The sequence below is a fragment of the Carettochelys insculpta genome, chromosome 1 (assembly GCF_033958435.1).
Source record: "Carettochelys insculpta isolate YL-2023 chromosome 1, ASM3395843v1, whole genome shotgun sequence".
Classification (NCBI taxonomy): domain Eukaryota; kingdom Metazoa; phylum Chordata; order Testudines; family Carettochelyidae; genus Carettochelys; species Carettochelys insculpta.
The window spans coordinates 321,883,413-321,905,679 of NC_134137.1; the positions used below are offsets into that span (position 1 = coordinate 321,883,413).

Here is a 22,267-nt window from a genome sequence, read left to right on the forward strand (position 1 = left end):
CCTGGGGGGAGCATAGATTGACCAGAAAAGATGCCTATAGTTGTATGAAAGAATTAGCTTGTCTTTAAATGGGCAATTTGATCCCATAATGAAGCTTCAAAGGCTCTTATATAGGGACATTCTCGATTTATATTCATCATCAAAATACCAGCTACTCCATTTCCCTTACTGCAATGAGACATGGTACCAGTCAATAGTTAGGAAAGGCTTGTATTTTGCTTTGATTTTATCAGTTATCAAAAGACACTATTACATGGCAGTTTTCCGGGAGGCAAAGTTTTCTTCGTATCCCCAAAAGCAAAGGGATACAGTAGCTAAGAGTTGCAGCAGGCTATCACCACAGTTCAGAAAAGTCACATATGAGGCATAAGTATAGATGATTTAGTAGATACAAGGTGTTTTTACATGCTAAAGTAAGTTAGATGTATGTGATACTTAATTCTAAAATTCCAGGCATAGTAACATCTAGTGTGTTTTATTAGAATAACTTCAGTTTGCAAGATTTGGGAAACATTATTCATCCAAGAGAATAGACTTACTTAAGGAAGTGCAGAAATAAATTGTTTGGCTGATTTTAGTTTTAAAAGTCATGGGAAACATCAATTTTGATTTTTAAACCAAGTAATTGTTAAGAGGCAGATCATAAGAACATAAGAATGTCCACACTGGGTCAGACCAAAGGTCCATTTAGCCCAGTATCCTGTCTTCCAACACAAGCCAATGCCAGATGCCCCAGAGGGCATGAACAGAACAGGTAATCATCAAAGTGATCCCTCTCCTGTCAACCATTTCCAGCCTCTGACAAACAAAGGCTGAGGACACCATTCCTACCCTAATAGACACTGACAGACCTAACCTCCATGCACTTATCTTGTTTTTTGAACCCCGTTGAAGTCCTGGTATTCCCAACATCTTCTGGCAAGGAGTTCCAAAGGCCTACCATGTGCTGTGTGAAGAAAAGCTCCCTTTTGTTAGTTTTAAACCTGCTGCCCATAAATTTCATTTGGTGATCCCTAGTTCTTATATTATGGGAAAAACAAATAACTTTTCCTTACTCACTCTTTCTACACCAGGCATGATTTTATAGACCTCTATCATATCCCCTGCATAGTCTTCTCTTTTCTCAGCTGAAAAGTCTTTCACTTTTTCTTTCTATGGTACCCGTTCCAAATCCTAATAAGTTTTGTTGCCCTTTTCTGAACATTTTCTAATGCCAACATAGCTTTTTGAGATGAGACGACCACACCTGAATGCAGTATTCAAGATGTGGGCGTACCATAGAGGCAATAAGATGTTTCCTTATTTAAAAAATGGTTCCTAGCATTCTGTATGGTCGTTTGACTTCTGCAGCACATTGAATGGATGTTTTCAGAGAACTGTCAACAATGACTCCAAGATCTCGCTCTTGAGGAGTTGTAGCTAAATTAGCCGCCCTCATTTTGCATATATATTTGGGATTATTTTTTTTCCAACGTGCATTACTTCACATTTATCAGCATAACATTTCATTTGCCATTTGTTGCCCAATCACTTAGTTTAGTGAGAGGAGAGCCAAAGTGGCACCGCTTCATAGAGGCTGCGTATTTGGCAGAGCTTTCAGACCGTCTACATTTTTTGGAATCCAGCAGAACTGGAGCTCCATGTTCTGGGAGCCAAGGAGTGATGGCTCTCAGATAAGCAGGAAATTCAGTGGCACATTTGCCACTGTGTTGCTCCCCTGACATACCTGATGGAATCAAGAGTGTGAGGGGATCTCCCCACCCCCTGAGTTGAAGTGTTTTCCATTATATCTAGGGCTTACAGTTTGGTTCAGTGGCTCTCAGCACTCCCACTGTATAAATTCTTCCAGCACCATGGCCCATTGAGGTGGGCTGCGGCAGGAACCGGATCTCTGGAAGCCTTGGATGAAAGTAGCCGTTGTGGGCTTTGGGGCTGCTCTGAGGATGGAGAATGCTCTCATCACTTGGCCCATCATTCCGCACACAAAGCCTGTTGGGAGGGAGTACTTGGGACGTGTTGTGTATCTGACCAAGGAAGACGACAGAGGGTGAACCTCCAGCTCCATATAAGACAATGGGAATTTTGCCATTGATTTCAGTGAGGCCAGGATTTCAGCCATAGGCCCAACAATTCAAAGGGTGTGTCCTATCATGCTGTAGATTTTAAATGCTGTCTTCTCCCACACGTATTGGATTGTAGCTTTTTCTCCTTAAGGCACCCCCCGCTCCATGGTTTCTCATGCCATCATCTATGTGTTTTGTTGAGCAAAGTGAAAGATGTGGAATTAAATATTCTTTAAAATGTCACACTGATTATTCAAGGAACCCCTCCAAAATAAAACCAACAAGCTCTTCAGCATAGACACAAGAGGAGTTTGCTCTGTGACAATAAGACAGCTTGATCATTCTTGCTAAAATAAGTTGCCTCTGAGCACCACCTTTACTTGTCATTTTTGCCTACCTGCCTTCAGAGGTAACAAAGCAAATGCCAAGCGCAGCCCTGCATTGAGTTACACCATTGTTGTGAGTGGGAGGGTTGTTTGTTTATATTTTGTTTTTAGGTAAAAAAGTAGGATGATGTCTATTTTGGGAACCCCCTTATGAGGAGCATTCAGTTTTCTTGTACCTAACCAGTACCGCATAAAAAATGGAGCTCATTAGAGCTTTTGAAGCTGCACATAGTCCACTGATCTACCAGAGCCACTGGCCAGGCAAAGCTTTTCAATCAGTTCTTCTTCCTTTGTCAAGTCATACTTCTGAGTGAGCATCTGCAAGATGATTCATCGGAGAACATTTCTCCACAGCAAAGAGAGAAATTACTTCTGGCTGCTTTCCCTTTGCTAAGAAGATCACGTGAGCTGTAGATTCTTTTCCAGCCCTTCCTGAGCCATCCTACACCCATTTGAAAATAGAAAGCCTCTTATCCAAATGTCAGGAAGAATTTCTGTGAAATCAGCAGTTCAGCTCTTCTCAGTGCTTTCTTGCTGCATCTTCTACTAGTTTCACAAAGTTGTGTATTTTGTCCTGCTGTGGAGTGAGACTCATAATTTATGCTTAACATTTTTAGCTTTTTAGCAACTGGTTTCATACCTAAAGAAATCTTGGTTTTAAAAATGATTGGAAGACACATTGGAATTTTTTGCTGCGGAAGATTAGTGGTAGGGAGAAACTTTGGGGAGAGCACCTTTTGTGTGATGCAGAGCCATTTCAAGGAAAACCGCATGTTCAGCACTGGTTGCAATGAATCAGTTTGTTTGCCTTCGATCAGTCAAGAATATGATATCTAGGCTGTGCTATACTAACCCCCGCCTTTCAAAAGGGGGAAGCTAATAAGACACTTTGGGATATGCCAATGAGGTGCTTCAATGAATATGCAGCCCCTCATTAGCATAATGGCAGCTGCGGCACTTCAAAAGTGCTGCTTTTGATCGTGCACAGCTAGTCTACACAGGGTCCTTTTCGAAAGGACCCCGCACGCGATTGAAAGTGGCACTTTTGAAGTGCTGTGGCTCTCATTAGCATATCCCAGAACATCTTATTAGCATCCACCATTCCAAAGGCGGGGGCTAGTGTAGACATAGCCCTAAAGATGAGCAGAATGCTTCCATCAGGACATTTCATATTAGGGATTCATACATGACTCCATTCAACATCATGTATTCAGCCATAAGGACATGGAAAAATGTATTTTGTTGCTTATTCACCTCTTTAAAAACATTTCTTCCCATATAATATTTTTGTGATGCAGGTTTTGTCAGTTAGTTTGTAAATAAATACAGAATGCCTGCTTTGGCTGTCAATTTGCCAATAGTGATATGTCATTCAAAGCTTGTTTTTTTCCTAAATGATCTATTAGTTCATAAAGCCTGTGTGTGCAACGCTTGTGTATAATCAGAAAGCATACAGCTCCACAAGTAAATTATTCTGGAGAGAGGAACACAGACCTCTTTTAATTCATGTGTGCTACTTTGACCTATACGTAAATATGACTTTTCAGTGGGAGAAATGTACCATCAAGTCAGTGCAGTACATGTTATTTAGTAGCAGCTGTTGAGATTGCATCAAGCCAGAAAAACTCTCTACACCTTCCGCCTTTTAGGTTACACACTTCATTGATTCTGTCGGATTTTTAGCTTCAGCCCACTCCAAAAAGCTACCGTGTATTGAACGTATGATCCCAGCCTTTAGCACATTGACTTGGATCATGTACTGGCAAGCAAGCTGGCTCTCAAACTGAACTTTCCCTAGAGACATAGGACAGTTCAAGATTTCAGACCTTTTTTAATCTTCGAGTATCTGAGGGAACAGTAGGGGCCTAGGCTCAGACTGTAAACCAGTTTCTTTCCTCAACAAATTCTCGTTGATCTGTCTCTGCTCTCTTGAACTCTCCTGAAATAATGCTGTCTCCCGATTCCTTGCCATACAGAAGCTATGTATTGATTTGAGAGCTAGACAGACTGAACAGCTGAAAGTTGTAAAGAATTGTTGTTTATGAGTACTGTGGTGGGGCTTGATGTTTTGGTGTCTTGAGACAGCAATTCTCAACCTGGGGTCGAGAGCCCCCTGCACAGGTGTGCACACAGGTTTCAAATAGTCTTCCAGAATAAATCAGAGAATAGGGCTAGTGTTAGACTCATTGTGAAGCAGGGCAGAAAGCCAAATCCCCAATCCCACTGCCAGGAGCTCAAACTAAAGCTTGAGCAACTTAGTTTTGCAGGGCCTCCCAGGCCTTGGGGCACTTGCTCTTCTGGCTGCCACTTAGTGTTGGCCCTGGTTTTTAATCTAGTGAAAAACAGTTTCTGTGGCACTCTTGGACCATGGAATTTTTGTAACATGCTGTGGGGAGAGGGCAGGCTCAGAAAGAAAAACCCTTGAGAACCTTGGGGTACCCTGTAGAGTGGAGTCTTCTGTGTTTTGAACCAGAAGATATTTCCTTCCTAGTCCGTAATCTGCAGTGTGGCCTTTTAAGATACCTTTTAAGATACAAGCAAAAATATTTTTGAATGAGACATGTAACACCAGAATTTGATGCTGTTAGTGAGCACCAAATAAAGTAACTAGAAAGAGGTTTGACAGAGTGTGTGCAATCATCAGGAAGAGATGCATTAATCAGAAGAAATAAAGACTCTGTGATTAATTATAGCCCATTTAAAAGTCTATATGGAGGTACTTAGACTAGGTATAAAGTTATAAAAGTAACTGTGTCAACCCTTTAATAAAAAATGGTAGATCTGAGTCTATGTCCTATGTAAATAAGACACCCAACAGCAATTTTCTCTCAGTATAAATAAAAAATGCAGCAAGGTGGATAACACGTGAGGTCCCCAGTTCAACCACTAGCATTGGCCAAGTGATTAATCATTGTGTGAGTGTGGTTTTATCTGATATACGATTTGATCTGTTCCCCACATAGAATCATGGAATCATAGAATGCTAGGACTGGAAGGGACCTTGTCTCAACCATCCCTGATAGACATTTATCTAACCTGTTCTTAAATGTCTCCAGAGTGGGAGATTCCACAAGCTCCCTAGGCAATTTATTCCAGTGTTTGACCACCCTGACAGTTAGGAGCTTTTTTCTAATGTCCAGCCTAAACCTCCCTTGCTGCAGTTTAAGCCCATTGCTTCTTGTTCTATTCTCAGAGGCCAAAAAGAACAAGTTGTCTCTCTCTTCCTTATGACACCCTTCTAGATACCTGAAAACCACTATCATGTCCCCCCTCAATCTTCTTTTTTCCAAACTAAACAAGCCCGATTCTTTCAGCCTTTCTTCATAGGTCGTGTTCTCTAGACCTTTGATTATTCTTGTTGCTCTTTTCTGGACCCTTTCCAATTTCTCCACATCTTTCTTGAAATTCGGTGCCCAGAACTGGACACAATACTCCAACTGAGGCCTAATCAGCACAGAGTAGAGCAGAAAAATGACTTCTAGTGTCTTGTTCACAACTCACCTGTGAATGCATCCCAGAATCATGTTTGCTTTTTTTGCAATGGCATCACACTCTTGACTCCTATTTAGCTTGTGGTCCACTATAACCCCTAGATCCCTTTCTGCTATACCACTTCCTAAACAGTTGCTTCCCATTCTGTATGTGTGAAACTGATTGTTCTTCCTAAGTGGAGTGCTTTGCATTTGTCCTTTTTAAACTTCCTCCTGTTTACCTCAGACCATTTCTCCAATTTATCCAGATCATTTTGAATTATGCCCTATCCTCCAAAGCAGTTGCAATGCCTCCCAGCTTGGTATCATCTGCAAACTTAATAAGCGTACTTTCTATGCCAATATCTAAATCGTTGATGAAGATATCAAACAGAACCGGTCCCAAAACAAACCCCTGCGGAACCCCACTTGTTATACCTTTCCAGCAGGATTGAGAACCATTAAGAACTACTCTCTGAGTATGGTTATCCAGCCAGTTTTGCACCTACCTTACAGTAGCCCCATCTAAGTTGTATTTGCTTAGTTTATTGATAAGAATAGCATGAGACTGTATCAAATGCCCTGCTAAAGTCTAAGTACACCACATCCACTGCGTCTCCCTTATCTACAAGGCTCATTATCCTATCAAGGAAAGCTATCAGTTTGATTTGACTTGATTTGTTCTCTACAAATCCATGCTGGCTGTTCCCTTACACCTTAACACCTTCTAAGTGTTTGCAGATGATTTACTTAATTACTTGTTCCATTATCTTTCCTGGCACAGAAATTTAATCTGACGGGTCTGTAGTTTCCTGCGTTGTTTTTATTCCCCTTTTTATAGATGGGCACTATATTTGCCTTTTTCCAGTCTTCTGGAATCTCTCCTGTCTCCCATGATTTTCCAGAGATAATAGCTAATGGCTCAGATACCTCCTCTATCAGCTCCTTGAGTATTCTAGGATGCATGTCACCAGACCCTGGTGACTTGCAAACATCTAACTTTTATAAGTGATTTTTAACTTTTTCTTTATTTTTTTTATTTTATCTTCTAACCCTATCCCTTTCCCACTAGTGTTCACTTTGTTGGGCATTTCTTCTTCAGACTTCGCGGGTGAAGACCGAAACAAAGAAATCATTAAGCATTTCTGCCATTTCCATGTTTGAGATGAATAGCCCAGATGCAAAGGAAGTGTGTAACCCACCAGTGTGCATTATGTATCTTCCTCTGTGCCTGAGCCAAAGAATTCTGGGCCTAGCTTTTTAGTTCTAGCTGGAGAAATTAATGCTTTTCACAGTAGAAGTCTCTAGTGGAGTCTCTGGCTTTGGCCAAACTGCTGGCCATCTCATACCTATGTGAGCACACATTTGTGAGGCTTGGTATAGACCCTGTTATCACCAGCTGGGTCGCTACAGCAAAGAAATTTCAGGACCAGACTCCAAAGAGAAATTTCTGAGCTACAATTCATCTGCAAATTCAATGCCCTCAGCTCTGGCTTAAACAAAGACTGCGAATGGCTGGCTAAATACAGAAGCAGCTTCCCCTCCCTTGGTGTTCACACCTCCAGATCAACCGCTGGTAGTAAGCCTCACCCTTGCTGACTGAGCTAACCTTGTTATCCCCACCCTTGCTCTGGCTTATTTATACCTGGCCCTGCAGATTTCCAAGACCAGCATCTGATGAAGTGAGTCTGTGCTCATGAAAGCTCATGCTGAAAACTTTTCTGTTAGTCTATAAGGTGCCACAGGACCCTTCATTGCTGTTACAGATCCAGACTAACACGGCTACCCCTCCGATACTTATAACCTTAGACTTACTCTGCTGATCTTTAGAGCTTTGTGCCTCATATGGTTCAAAATACAATTCCTTCCAGATTTCCAGAAGCTTATGTTGGCCATGGTAACGAAAATCATACTTTGTATTCCTGTTTCCAGGGCTGCATCCAGCTGATAAGCACATAAGAATGGCCATACTGGGTCAGACCAAAGGTCCATCCAGCCCAGTATCCTGTCTGCCGACAGTGGCCACTGCCAGGTGCCCCAGAGGAGGTGAACCAAAGACAATGATCAAGCGATTTGTCTCCTGCCATCTGTCTCCAGCCTTTGACTAAAGGCTAGGGGCACCATACTTTACCCTTGGCTAATAGCCATTTATGGACCTAACCTCCAAAAATTTATCAAGCTCTTTTTTAAACTCCGTTTGAGTGCTGGCCTTCACAGCCTCCTCTGGCAAGGAGTTCCACAGGGTGACTGTGCGCTGTGTGAAGAAAAATTTTCTTCTATTAGTTTTGAACCTACTACCCATTAATTTCATTTGGTGTCCCCTAGTTCTTGTATTATGGGAACAAGTAAATAACTTTTCAATATTCACTTTCTCCACACCATTCATGATTTTCTATACCTCTATCATATCACCCCTCAGTCTCCTCTTTTCTAGACTAAAAAGTCCCAGTCTCCCTAGCCTCTCCTCATATGGGACCCTTTCCAAACCCTTAATCATTTTAGTTGCCCTTTTCTGAACTTTTTCTAATGCCAGTATATCTTTTTTGAGGCGAGGAGACCACATCTGCATGCAGTACTCAAGTACTCATTAACATCATAACACCATCCCTGAGCATGGGTACTACTTTGTAATAGTCTGCAGTCTGCAGGGGGAATGTGTTTGCACAGGTACAGAAGGATAGAATGTAGCTTACCACATGTAATGTAAGGTACTGGAAATCAACACAACATGGTATGCTTAGTTTATAAAATCAGCTGACATGCTGAGCTTTTAGCTACCACCTTGCTGGAACTAACAAAAGTGTCCAGAAAGCTGTTCAAGGGTGGGATCTTCGGAAGAAGTTTAGTTAGTGGAAGGCTACCTTTTAAGAGATCTGCATTGCAAAGGAAGACTAGGTAGCACTAGCAGGAGAAAAATAAGTTGTACTCTGCCTATAAGACCTGGCCATGTTTTTGGCTATTTGTGATAGAAGGCTAATTTTGCTCTCCCTTACCCTCAGTGCAGAAGTAACTAGTATAAATCAGGATTGTCTCCACTGAGGATAATGATATTTCCCCAATGTAAAACTAGTGTAAGTGGGGATGTAATTGAGTCCAGAAGCTGTCTTTTTCTTGGGGAAGAAAATAATTGAGGGAAGGACATCTGAGCCATGTCTACACGTGCACGCTACTTCGAAGTAGCGGCACTAACTTCGAAATAGCGCCCGTCACGGCTACACGTGTTGGGCGCTATTTCGACGTTAACATCGACGTTAGGCGGCGAGACGTCGAAGCCGCTAACCCCATGAGGGGATGGGAATAGCGCCCTACTTCGAAGTTGAACGTTGAAGTAGGGCACGTGTAGACGATCCGCGTCCCGCAACATTGAAATAGCGGGGTCCGCCATGGTGGCCATCAGCTGAGGGGTTGAGAGACATGCTCTCTCCAGCCCCGGTGGGGCTCTATGGTCACCGTGTGCAGCAGCCCTTAGCCCAGGACTTCTGGCTGCGGCTGCTGCAGCTGGGGATCCATGCTGCATGCACAGGGTCTGCAACTCATTGTCAGCTCTGTGGATCTTGTGTTGTTTAGTGCAACTGTGTCTGGGAGGGGCCCTTTAAGGGAGCGGCTTGCTGTTGAGTCTGCACTGTGACCCTGTCTGCAGCTGTGCCTGGCACCCTTATTTTGATGTGTGCTACTTTGGCATGTAGACGTTCCCTCGCAGCGCCTATTTCGATGTGGTGCTGCACAACGTCGATGTTGAACGTCGACGTTGCCAGCCCTGGAGGACGTGTAGACGTTATTCATCGAAATAGCCTATTTTGATGTCTCCACATCGAAATAGGCTACTTCAAAGTAGGCTTCACGTGTAGATGTAGCTCTGGTGTGTTATGGAATACACACATAATTAAAGTGAAATATCAACCTCCCCATCTCCCGCCCTTGGCTACAGGTACTCTCTCTCTTTAAAGCAGCCAAATTGCTCCAGTAGTTATGCCTAATGTTTTATAAGAGCAGTCTTTCTCTATCAGAGACAGCAAGGATTTGTTGTCTTGATATGCTACTGAAATACATAGTGTTGGTTATATCAGATTGGCTGGATTGACCATGGGGGTTAATAATTGGAAATACAGTATTTATTCTTTGAATTGGGACCTCTTCCTTAGTGTCTTGGGAGGTTTACATGAATAACACACTAACTACCATTTGTTGTGTCTGAATCAGTTATTAGTGTTTAGCGATACAGAAAGCTACTTGATCATCCTTTGCATTCATTAGTATGGCCTTTCTATTATTCTGCAGCTTTTATGGGAAGAAGTTCAACAACACAGTCTCCTTTTTGATTTACAGCAGACCATTATTGTGATCTAATAATAACGATTAAAACCATTTTTATAAAATTCAGTAATGCAGCAAATGTTGTATTGTCGGCAGACAAATGTTGCAGATTCAGCTGTGTGACTTCCTGTTTTCTCTTTTTGGTTGCTGAACAGATATTGATGAGTGCTCAGATGGCTTTGTTCAATGTGACAGCCGCGCTAACTGCATTAACCTGCCTGGCTGGTACCACTGTGAGTGCAGGGACGGCTACCATGACAATGGGATGTTTTCACCAAGTGGAGACTCATGTGAAGGTCAGTATCCAATAAAGGGGCAAATGTCGAATGGTCCCATATTTTTAGCATTCATAGTACAGTAGTCCCCCGAGTTATGTGAGGGTTGTGTTCCTGCACACCTTCACATAAATAAAATTTTGTGTAAATTGGGCAGGGGGAGCTGGGAACCATGCAGCAGCCTGGCTCCCTGCTCCCCTGGGCTTGCAGGAGCCAGGCACAACTTCTCCCCAGATTGCCCCACACCTGGGGAAGCCCAGCGGGCAGACAGCCACTACTGTGGAGCTTCTCCCCTGCTTGCTGCAGCTGGGGGAGCCGGGGGCAGGAGCAGTTTGATTTGCACTTAACTCATGTTAATGCAAGTTTAGTGCAAATTGAAACCACACATGCTGGGGGATTGCCGTACAGTAATGCTCAGAGTCCCCAGCTGGTAATGGGTGGGGATCCATTTTGATGTGCATTGCCTAGGCATAAAGTGAGAAATGGGCCCTTCCCCAAAGACTTCAGAGTAGGCATAGATAGGACAAACAAAAACAGGGGAGAGGAAATCTTATTTTCTCTATTGCGCAGATGGGGAATTGAGGAGTACGGTGTGGGCTCAGTGACCAGTCTGAGGTCACCTATATAGTCTACAGCTCAGCCAGTATCAGAATCTCTCTGCCCCTATACCTGCTTGTCTGCAGTAATATTGGACCAGGCTGTGTATGGCCCTTCTCCCGTCCCAGGGTAAGCTAGGCTGAATTGCAGTCCCTGCTCTTTGAAAGCCAGGATCTTCTCTCTTGCTACTCTCCACCTCAGAGCAAGGAGATGGTTCCAATCTATATAGGTACTGGCTTTCTTCACTAGCCAGCTGCAAAGGGGAGGAGCAGAGAAGAAGGATAACCCTGTGGTTAGGGAGAGATTTTCTAAAGTGAAATACTACTGAACAGATGATCCATATGTACACCAGCAGGCTGGAAAGATCACCACATTCTCTCACTACTGACCTCACAGAGGAGGTAGACAGGGGAACCTCCTTTTACATGCAGAAATGAAACTTAGCCAGCTAGTTCCTCCTCTCCAATTACCCTGTACACTAGAATATGCCTCTTTGAGAAACTTGTCTTATTGTGAAGAATGATTCAGGAGGTCTAATAATAAACCACTGCTCACCCCCAGGGTATTATCATGTTGCTTTTACTGCTCATAGAATTGCTGCCTTTGGAAAAATAACATGGCTACCCCTCTGATACTTGCCTTTGGAAAGCAGCAGTTTGAGGAATAACATCAGAAGCTTGGGAACACTGGAGGTGGGGCGGGACTGTGGGGTTGAGTGCTGTGTATAGTCATTCCAGAGGCTGTAGCAAATGGAAATAGCAAGTTAGTGGGTATACGTTTATTTTAAGATGCAGTTCTCCTCGTATGAAGCACTCAGTCTAACCATTTGTGAGACTCTGCTCTAAAGGCTGGTTTAAGGCAAACATGACTGTGTGTTCTGCTCTGGTTTGATGAGACCAAAATTGTTCATATTTCTTCATATTTGGTAATTATAAACTATAATTATAAGTTATAAATGTTCACCCAGTGTGAGCTGCTCAGCTGTTTTTAAACTCAGATGTGTAGGCAGCATCGATTCCCAAAGGGAAAGAATGGAACTAATTTCAGTGATGCAGCCTCAAGGAGTGCTGTCCACCAAGACTAAGGGTGACCTTTTCAGTGTCCCTTTCATTACTTCTTCAGTACATTTGTGCCACATTTGAAAGCCTGTGCTCCCAGGTGTATTAGCGGCCTGGCTATTTGAATGAGTTACTGACTTTGTAAGGCTGGGCTTCTCCATCAGGAACTGGCTGCATTTCAATGCTGGACAGACAGATTTTAGAACATGCCAAATAGTTCTGGAGAAACTCTGTTCTCTCCAACCAGGGATCCCCCATCTGTTTATTCACAAGTGATGCACTAACTAATTATCCATGAAAATATTTAGTTGGTTTTATCTTTGGCTGTAATACTGAACTTACTTTCTGGTTTTAACACAGTAATCTGGTGATGGCTACTAGACATTTGGTTGTTAAACCAAATTAAAACTTAGATGTACTAAAATTTTTTACAGTATGTCCATCGCTGAAGACGAGCATTTAAACTGCTTCTAAACAACAGTGATCCAATTTCTATAAGATTGAGAAGCCAAGGGAAGGGAAATTAAATAGCAAGCTTTTTTAGGATTTTCCACACATCATCAACAGCGTTTTAATAAATATATAGAAAAAGGGACAAGTGATTAGAATTAATTCCCAATAATTAGGAGAATACCTGACTAACAATGGAACACTTTCAGATTGACTACTGTTCTAAACATCCATATATGTAACAGCTCTTGGGAATAAAGGGGGTTAGATATTCTTTTGCTATAGCACTGTATTATTTTTTTTGTTGAGCTGAACCTATGGCATTGCGTCTCAAATAGGACGTAGTGGCTACATCTAGATGGGCAGCCTCTGTCAACAGAAGTCACTGTCGACAGAGAAACCTCGTCAGTACCTCTGTCAGCAGATCACGTCTACACATAAAAGCAGATCAAAAGAGCAATCTGCTCTGTTGACAGAGAGCAGCCACACTGACCTGTGCCATCTCAACAGAACAGCTGACCGGAAGCTCTGCAAACAGGGCTGCCCGGGGAACTGGAAGCCCTCTCTGTCACTAGAACTGTCTACACAGGCATTCTGTCATCAAAACACTGTCAACAGAGGCACTATTCCTAATCGGGAATAGGGATAATGCTGCTGAGTGAACTGCTGAGTTTTGTTGACAAACTCTCAACAGAGCACTTTAACCATGCAGATGCTCAGCAAGTTTTGTCGACAAAACGGCTGTTCTGTTGACAGAAGCTGCCCGTATAGACCTGAGAGTCAAAACAAAGCGTGGTGCTATGACATAACCTAATGTATTTGAACACAGAATGTTGAATATCTTGGGGCTAGTATTAGACAAACTTGCTCAGATAAGAACCAAGGTAAACCTCCCACCAGAACTCTAAGTGAATTAAAGCTTTGCTGAGGTTCAAAAAGTTTTTTAAACTTTTTTTTTTAAAGTCCCTCACTTCTGATGCCTCTTTATGTTGTGGCTTTATGTCTGGATCAGGAGTACAATATCCCGCACCAAAAGAATGCAAAAAAGGGGCAAGAGAAATGTCACAAAAGTATAAGATTTGTGGTCCAACCCTTAGACCCAAGGGTTTTTTTATCAGTCTTGATAGGCATTCAAATTGGTCTGAATGTAAGGAAAGCTATGCATTTTGAGGCTTTGCTTGTATCTGAGCCATCTGGGTCAAAATTATCTCTGGTATAAGTCAACTAACATCCCTTTGCAAGAAAGGATCTGCAAAATAAAGAGAATTGGCCCAAAGCTTAAAGCTATTTTTGTCCAGAAACATTTAGCTAAGAACTTCCTCTCTTTGTCCACTGCCATCAGGCTTCCCCGATTGCTGAAATGACTGTGGATTTCACTTTATCTGGTAATCTCTACTGAACTCACTCCCATCTTCTAAGTTTCTAATTTAGGAGCTCCCTGCTGTATCGAGGGAGCAGTGCATACAGAGGTGTGTCTGACCTGTGCAAGCCCTGGACTTGGCAAACTTTATATAAAGAAACCAGATGGTGCCCAAAAGAGAGGGTATTGCAGACTTAATTCCTTTCTCAACGAAATAGAAAGACAGAAGGCTGCTGGGAGCAGGTGGCTGGGAGGACAGGAATCAGGCAGTGTCATGGTCATGTGCTGTGAATGGGTTGGGAGGTGCAGGATCAGAAGAGGGATAAGAAAGACCTTAAAGTGTACAAAATGAAACCCATTCAACCTTTCACATGCTTTGGTTAAGCAAAAATTGGCCTTCAGTTAAGCTCTGAGTATTGTTCAGGATTTATCCAATACACTCCTCCAAACCTTTTGAGGCTCACACATCCCTAACTATTCAAACTGTTAGATTCCCAAACACTGTGGTGTAAGTGGGCTACACTATGTGTATGTGTGTTTGGAGGATGACATGAGAGTGATAATAGTGATCTAATATCTAGGTCTGAAATGGCTGGAAATTTGTATCCTGGAGTATTCCTCCTCACCCACCTCGCATTCATTTTGTTCATTAGTAACACCTACTTAGTTCAGTCCCCAGCAGTCCTCAGTTGTTTATGGTGTTTGGTGCCCTGGTTATGGCTGTAAACAAAATGTCAGCAACATAATTCATGGTTTATGGTTGTTTGTTGCAAGTCCAAAATCAAGATGCTGAAGTAAGCTTTTGCCAGGGAAGGATGATTTGTGCTTAAGCTCTTTGCAGATAGAGGGTGAAGTTTTGATGCTGATGAATAATGCAGATACGAATTTCATGTATGCAAGTTCGTGTTTTCTCTCTGCATTTTGAGCATGTTGCTGTTTTGGCGTTTGCATTAGAATTACAATCTGGATGTCCACTAATCTGGGCTGAAGATATTTAAGGTGTCTTGAGAATGAAATTATTCATTTTTTCTGAGTTTAGCAAGCTGAAAGTTCAGAAGTAGAAGGGTGGGAATTTCAGAAGCCCTCAGTGCCAGATTGAGCTCTCAAAGGGTATGTCTATACAAGTCCCCTCCTTTTGGAAGGGGCATGTTAATGAGGGAGTTAGGTAGATGCTAATGAAGCGCTTACATGAATATGCAGTGCCTCATTAGCATAATGGCAGCTGTGGTGATTCGAAAGTGCCACTTTCGAATGGTGTGCGCCCGTGTAGCAGTGAGCCTTTCAAAATGACCCCCAGGACTTCGAAAGCCCCTTCTTCCCATTTGTTTTGGGAATAAGGGGCTTTCGAAGTCATTTTGAAGGTCATTTCAAAAGGCTCCTGTCTACACAGACAGCACGCCATTCAAAAGCAGCACTTTCGAATCGCCATGGCCTCTGTTATACTAATGAGGTTCTGCATATTCATGGCAGCGCCTCATTCGCATCTTCCGAACTCATTCATTAACATGCCCCTTCCAAAAGGTGGGGACTCATGTAGACACACCCAAAGTGAAAATATCAGTGGTAAAGCTCCCCATGACGTCCGTGAAAGCAGGGTTAAACTGTCACTGAAACCTGTGGAAGATCCCACTCCAATGACTAAGTGATGAAACGTGCCTGAATATGAAAGGCTAAATTCAGACCTGGTGTAAATGGGCGCAGATCCACTTACTGAAATGGAGATATTCCCATTTACACTGACATGAATTTCACTCAGAATTTATCATTAAAGATGGTACCTTTGATCTGAATGTGTCTGCAGCTTACTTGAGAGGCAACATTATTTATTTGTGATACTAGAAGTGTGGGAGCCCTGTGTATTTTAAACAAGAAAGTGTCCCTCCATAAAAATGACTGAACAATAATAAAGAAAATTGCAGTGTCAGAAATTAATCATTTGGTTTAAAATATTAACCATTTAAATGTTATATTCTTATTGCCATATCCAATATTGCAGGAGTTTGGAAATGGGCTTATAGAGTAGTTTGACAATGCCAAAATGCCAGTTTTGGTTCACATGAGTTTAAGGATTTTTTTTATAGTAGATTTGGGATCACTTGGGGACATAGGAATTTCCACAGTAGATTACATCTGTGGTAAAGTTTATCCAGTGTCACATTGCTGACAGTGACTAGCATCAGATGTTTCAGAGGGAGGTACAAGAAATCTGGCCTTGAGCGGTAGTGGAATAATCTGTCTCCCACATTAAATGACCTCCTATCCCTATTAGTTAGACTATAGTCTATGCATGACATTTAAGCTCTCTTCCAAAATCTGTTAGCATGAACTATTGCATCTCTGAGAAGGATAGCAGCGTTAGCCTATAACTTAACAAAAAAAGCCAAGCAGTCCCGTAGCGCCTAAAAGACTAACAATTTTATTTATTAGGCAATGAGCTTTCATGGGTAAGACCCACTTCATCAGATTTTACTCACGAAAGTTTATTACCTAACAAATAAAATTGTTAGTCTTTCAGGTGCTTACAGATCTGCTTTGTTTGTTTTGTTTGTTTGTTTTGTTTGTTTGTTTCAGTTCAGGCTATTCTTATTATCCATATGAATGTACGGTCACATTTTGGTCCTTGCTAAGTTTTTGGCCTCAAAAACTTCCTGTGGCAACAAATTCCACTATTAATTTGTTTTCTGAAAAAAAAAAAGGCATTTCCTTTTATCCAATTTGAATTTACCACCTTTCAATTTCATTGCCTATGTCATGAGACTGGGAGAACAGAACCTACTGATCTAACTTCTCTACACATTCACTGTTTTATATACTTTCAGCATGTTTCTTCTTGTTTGCTTCCTTTGTAAGATAAACAATTCTAGTATTTTCACTTCCTCTTCATATGACGGTTTTTCCAGGCCTCTGATCATTTTCATCACCCTTGTCTGAACCCCTTTTAATTCTTCAGATTCCTTCTTGAGATGGACTTACCAGTGCTGCAGAGTAGGTGAAGCCATACCATCAATTTAGATAACAATATTGTATAACTTTCCATATTATTCTCCACCTTATTTTTCACGCATCCTTACCACTTATTTATTTTTTTTGCTGTAACTGCACATTGAGAGGAAGTCTTAATTAAGCTGTGTTGCTTTAAGAGCAGGGTTTAAGACCAGTTTGGAATTGGTTCCCATTCCATCTTTGAAGCCAAAAGTAGTTGAGTATTGTATGAGGCTTTGACATTGATTCCGAGAGATACACACATGACTATATTGATTTTTTTATTGGTCTGCTGTCCAATAAATATCACAAAAATCACTTTTTAATGCAATCTGTAATTAAAAACAAGGGGCCAGGTGGCCAAAAAGTTGAAGGCAATGGACCTATCTAGATTTGCAAAACTGAGGATGTGGCCTTTGATTTTTCAGATGCATTCCAGAATTTCCTTACTCTGAGTGGGGCTGTTTACCATATGCTCTTTCAGAGTCCTAGGATAAAAATGGAAGGGATTTTCCCTCTAGTGACAGGAGGAGACGGACACCTCAAAAAGCTAAATAAAATGATTGAAGTGCATGGCAGTGTATGCCATTAGTGTCCTTGTGAAAGAAGTGTGTGTATGCATTAATGAAATGTGTCTCTAAAGTAGTCTGAAATCTTTGAAGTATAATTTTGTGTCAAAGTTGTTCAGCTTAATCCCCACTGATATTCATTTCGTTCTTATGTTAGACACAAAGATCATGGATGTCTCTGTAACTCAACTGGCTAATATGCTGTAGTTGGTACCTTAGATAAACCATGTGATCCCTTATTTCTGAACAAAATGCTAGGTCAGGCTTCATCTTTCATGTTAACTTTTCAGTAGATGTATAGGTGACTCAAAAGCACTAGGCAGATCTAGCAGAAGAGTTTGGATGCAAATTCAGTTGTCTGTTGCTTTGCATGTTAAGTGTCCTTTTATTTTTCATGGGTGTAGTCTTCCAAAACTAACAGTCTTACTGGGGCTTAGTATTATCACTGATCTTGTGCCTCTTGTCCTTGAAGTTTTAGTTTCCTTGTTCTAGCTAAATAACTCAACAACATTGGCTTTGAAAATGACAGAGAAAAATTCAAATGATGATATTTTTTCTTTTAAAACAGAGTTTTCAAAGACATTTTGTGAACTTGTGAGTTTTTTCTCCTTACTCTGGGGGAGTGCAAATTAATTTTCAGCTGAAGGCTTTAATGGTTGAAAATCATTTGTACTGGCAGTAACAAGACCATTTTTGTTAATTGAATTTGGCCTAAAAGCATTGCGCGGCATGTTTTCACAGACATTGATGAATGTGGGACTGGAAGGCATAGCTGTGCCAATGACACTGTTTGCTTTAACTTGGATGGTGGATATGACTGTCGATGTCCCCATGGAAAAAACTGCACAGGAGACTGTATCCACGATGACAAAATCAAACACAATGGGCAGATTTGGGTGCTGGAGAATGACCGGTGCTCCGTCTGCTCATGCCAGGTTGGTAGAAAGTTCGCTGTTTGCTTAATCACTAATGGGAGAGAGGGAAAGAGTGCTTAGCTGGAAGAAAGTACTGTGATTCTTGTAAAATTACTCTACTACTCCTTTTTTTGAGGCCTCTCCACCATTGAGCTGTTGCCACAGGAAAGGTGATTTCAGCAGAACCAGAACTAGTGTGCTTGGCTCTGGCCTGCCTGTACCCTGCACAGAGCTCCCCACTCCATCCTGCTCAGTTCCTGCCATTTCCCCCAGAGGATCCCAGTCCGATGGAGGCTCTGCTGTGCAATCCTGTGGAAAGCGAGGCATAGCTTTCAGAGACAACCACCTCCATGAGCTGTGTGGCAGAGATGAAGCTTGTGCACAGATGATTTCCCCTGTGAATTGACCTTTGAGATGTAGTCAGGCCCAGAATAAGATTGGGTAGAATTAGTGAAATGTGAAGGAAAAAAATCTGAATTTCCTCCCTTCTGAGCCTCTCATATAACCGGAGTTAATATGGGCCACCCTCCTTAGATATTAATGTGAAGTAGATTGGTCTGAAAGTTTTTACCAGAACTTGCTAATGCGCATACAAAAATAAGTATAGTCTTAATAAAATCAGTTAATCTGACTGCCTCAGGGAAAACATATATTTCATCACCCACAAGAAAAGGCTGATGGAAGAAGTGTTGGTACATAGGATATACACAAAAGATAAAAGTCATGCAAATTAGCTTGTGATTTAAAATTAAAGCAACATACCTAATTTGGTGTAATGATCAGAGTTATGTAAATTTCTGTTATCGCTATGTGCTGATCGGTCTTGGAACATCAGAGTGGGTATGTGATGTGTCGGCGGATGGTCTGTGACTGTGAGAACCCGACTGTTGACCTGTTTTGTTGCCCTGAATGTGACTCAAGGCTCAGCAGTCAATGTCTGCATCAAAGTGGGGAGCGCTCATACAACAGTGGAGATACCTGGGTGCAGAACTGCCAGCAATGTCGATGCTTGGTAAGTCTTCCTACAACAGCAGTCTATAGTAAAACCAGGTCTACGTTACCACTTATTGCAGCATAATGTATGCCACTATAAGGTGTAAATAAACGTGTCTCCTTCCTGACATCATTTACACCTTAAGAGCCAGTGTGAACAGTGCTATGTTGGAGGGAGAGATTCTCCCACCATTCTAACTACTGCCTCTGCTGAAGTTGATGTGTTCTGCTAGTGGATAAGTGTGTTCATCATACGTGTTATAGCAGTGCAGCTGCACCAGTGTAGTGCTTTTAGTGTGGATGAAAATGAACTCTAAGCATTTTGGCAACGTCTAACTGAGATTTCACTTTGAATGCGTTTTTGAATGAATCCATGAATCCTTTTCTGTTTCCTTTTTGCTATCACCTGTGTAATCAAAGTTTGGTTAGCAGATAGTAAATTTTAAGCCTATTGTCAAGAACGATTTCATCGTAAAATGAAATCTGTTTAATTATGAAAGAAATTTTGTTTCGAGTGCAGAGTGGTAATCATCCAAAGAACCTAAACAATGACTTAAATGACCAATCACATCCTGAAGAGCAAATTCTGAATATTACATTTTTAAATGAATACACAACAAGCAATTTCTGCTCATTGCACACTCTGAAATTTGTTTGTTAAAATATTTGTGGAATATTTCAAATAGAAGATAAGTTAAGAAAAACTCAGCCTGTTCATGAACAATTCACCCACATGAAAAAAGATTGAATTCCCTGAAGGCAGTATTTCTCAAGAATTGTTCACCAAGGTGCACTTTACTGCATGAATTTGAGAGACTGTCCCTTCCAAGCTGTAAGAGAAGCTGCATAGATCAGACATAATGAAGTGCAATTAGATCTCAAAATGTAGTTGTTAATGGGGAGACATCAATAATGAGGCTGATTCTAATGCCGTATTGCAGGAATAAATTCTTGGGCCAAAGCTATTAATTGCTTTTAATTAGTGATCTAGGTGATGATATAAAATTGGCAGATGGCACAAAGATTGATTAGGTAATAAATAATGAGGATAGATTTCTGGTAAGAAGTAGTCTGAATCACTTGGTTAGATGGACCCAGCTCCATAAAATGTGTTTTAATACAGCCTAATGCAAGGTAATACATCTGAGCACACCAAATGCAGGCGATAGCTATATGATAGGAGACTCTGGCTCAGAAAACAGTGACTCAGAAAAGGTCTTAGGGGTCATCAAAGAAGTCTGCTTATCCTAAGACATGAGGGCAGGAGCATGACACAAAGGGCTAATTTGATTTTTTTGGATGAATAAAAGGGGAAATATGAAATAGTATCAGGAAAGTGACCTTGCCTGTTTACACTACATTTTAAAAACAGCTGCTAGCATACTGGTCCACTTCTGATGTCCACACTTCAAAAAAAGATATAGAAATACTTGAGAGAATTCAAAGGAGGCCACCAAAATGTCCCAGAGGATGAAATACACTCATCCCTCATTAAATGAGTACTTTGCTTACAAGTACTCGCTTAAACAAGGGACACATGTACTTACCTTTGTTCACTGGACAAGTGAACTCCCCCAGCTAATACGAGCCTTACCTCCGCTCCCTGCACTTCCAACCCACTGGAGCCTGAACCCCGCCACTGGCCTCACAGACCCAAACCACCGCAGCCTGAAACCTCACTGGCCCCACGCACCCAACCCGCCGCAGCCTAACCTCCCCCCCGACCGCTGGCCATGCACACCTAAACCGCCGCAGCCTAAACCACCCTGCCAGCCCTGCACACCTAAACCGCTGCAGCTTAAACCATCCCGCCAGCCCTGCACACCTAAACCACTGCAGCCTAAACCACCCTGCCGGCATTGCACACCTAAACCACCGCAGCCTACACCACCCCGCCCTCCCTGCACACCTAAACCGCCGCAGCCTAAACCATCCTTCCAACTCTGCACACCTAAACCGCTGCAGCCTAAACCACCCTGCCAACTCTGCACACCTAAACCGCTGCAGCCTAAACCCCCCCGCTGGCCCTGCACACCTAAACCGCCGCAGCCTAAAACCCCGCTGGCCCCGCACACCTAGACCACTCCACCAACCCTGCAGCACCTAACCGCTGCAGCCTTAACCCCCACCACCGGCCCCGCACACCCCAAACTGCTGCAGCCTTAACCTCTCCGCCAGCCCCACAGACCTAAACAGCTGCAGCCTTATCCCCCCTGCCCATCTGACCCCCCGGACCCAACCCGCCACCAGGTTTTAACCTTCCCTCACGCTCATGGCCCCAAACTGTCCCCAGCCTTTAACCCGCCCCACCAACCCCCAACCTGCGGTTCACTTACCTTTCAAAAGCAGCGCCATATGCTGCCACTCCTTTGCCAAGTTGGGGGCACTTGGAACGAATCAGAGACTTTTACATGTATTTTAATGGGAATTTAGTGTCACTCTTATGAGTTTTCACCTACGAGCAGAAAGTTGGGAACCAATTGTGCTCGTAAAGCGAAGGATGAGTGTACCAGCCTTAAAGCTCAGCTTTACTGAACCTGTTGAAGGGAGTGTTGAGAGGTGACTCTCACACAGCAAAGATATCAAAGAACTTTTCAGTTTTGTTGACAAAGGCTTATCAAGATCTAGTTGCTGCAAACTGAAGTTAGAAAAAATCAGTGTTGAAATGCTAGCAGTGAGGATAATTAAACATTGGAACATGTCACCAGGGGAGATTAAGTATTCACTATCACTTGGAGTCTTTAAAATAAAAAAATTAAGTATCTTTCTAAAGAAGCTTCAATCCAGGTTCTGGGAGAAATCCTACAGCCTGTGTGTGCCGAGGGTCAGGCTGAAT

General features: G+C 42.3%; 1 protein-coding gene across 2 annotated transcripts in view; it reads left to right on the top strand.

The window, feature by feature from the left end:
- Positions 1-22,267, top strand: part of NELL2 (neural EGFL like 2) — a 280,288-nt gene that overhangs the window by 248,516 nt on the left and 9,505 nt on the right. For both annotated transcript variants that reach the window (XM_074984071.1, XM_074984072.1), the window contains 3 exons: positions 10,389-10,529; positions 18,266-18,459; positions 19,274-19,450. In XM_074984071.1, the coding sequence (XP_074840172.1) occupies positions 10,389-10,529; positions 18,266-18,459; positions 19,274-19,450 (512 nt within the window). The remainder of the gene's footprint in view (positions 1-10,388; positions 10,530-18,265; positions 18,460-19,273; positions 19,451-22,267) is intronic.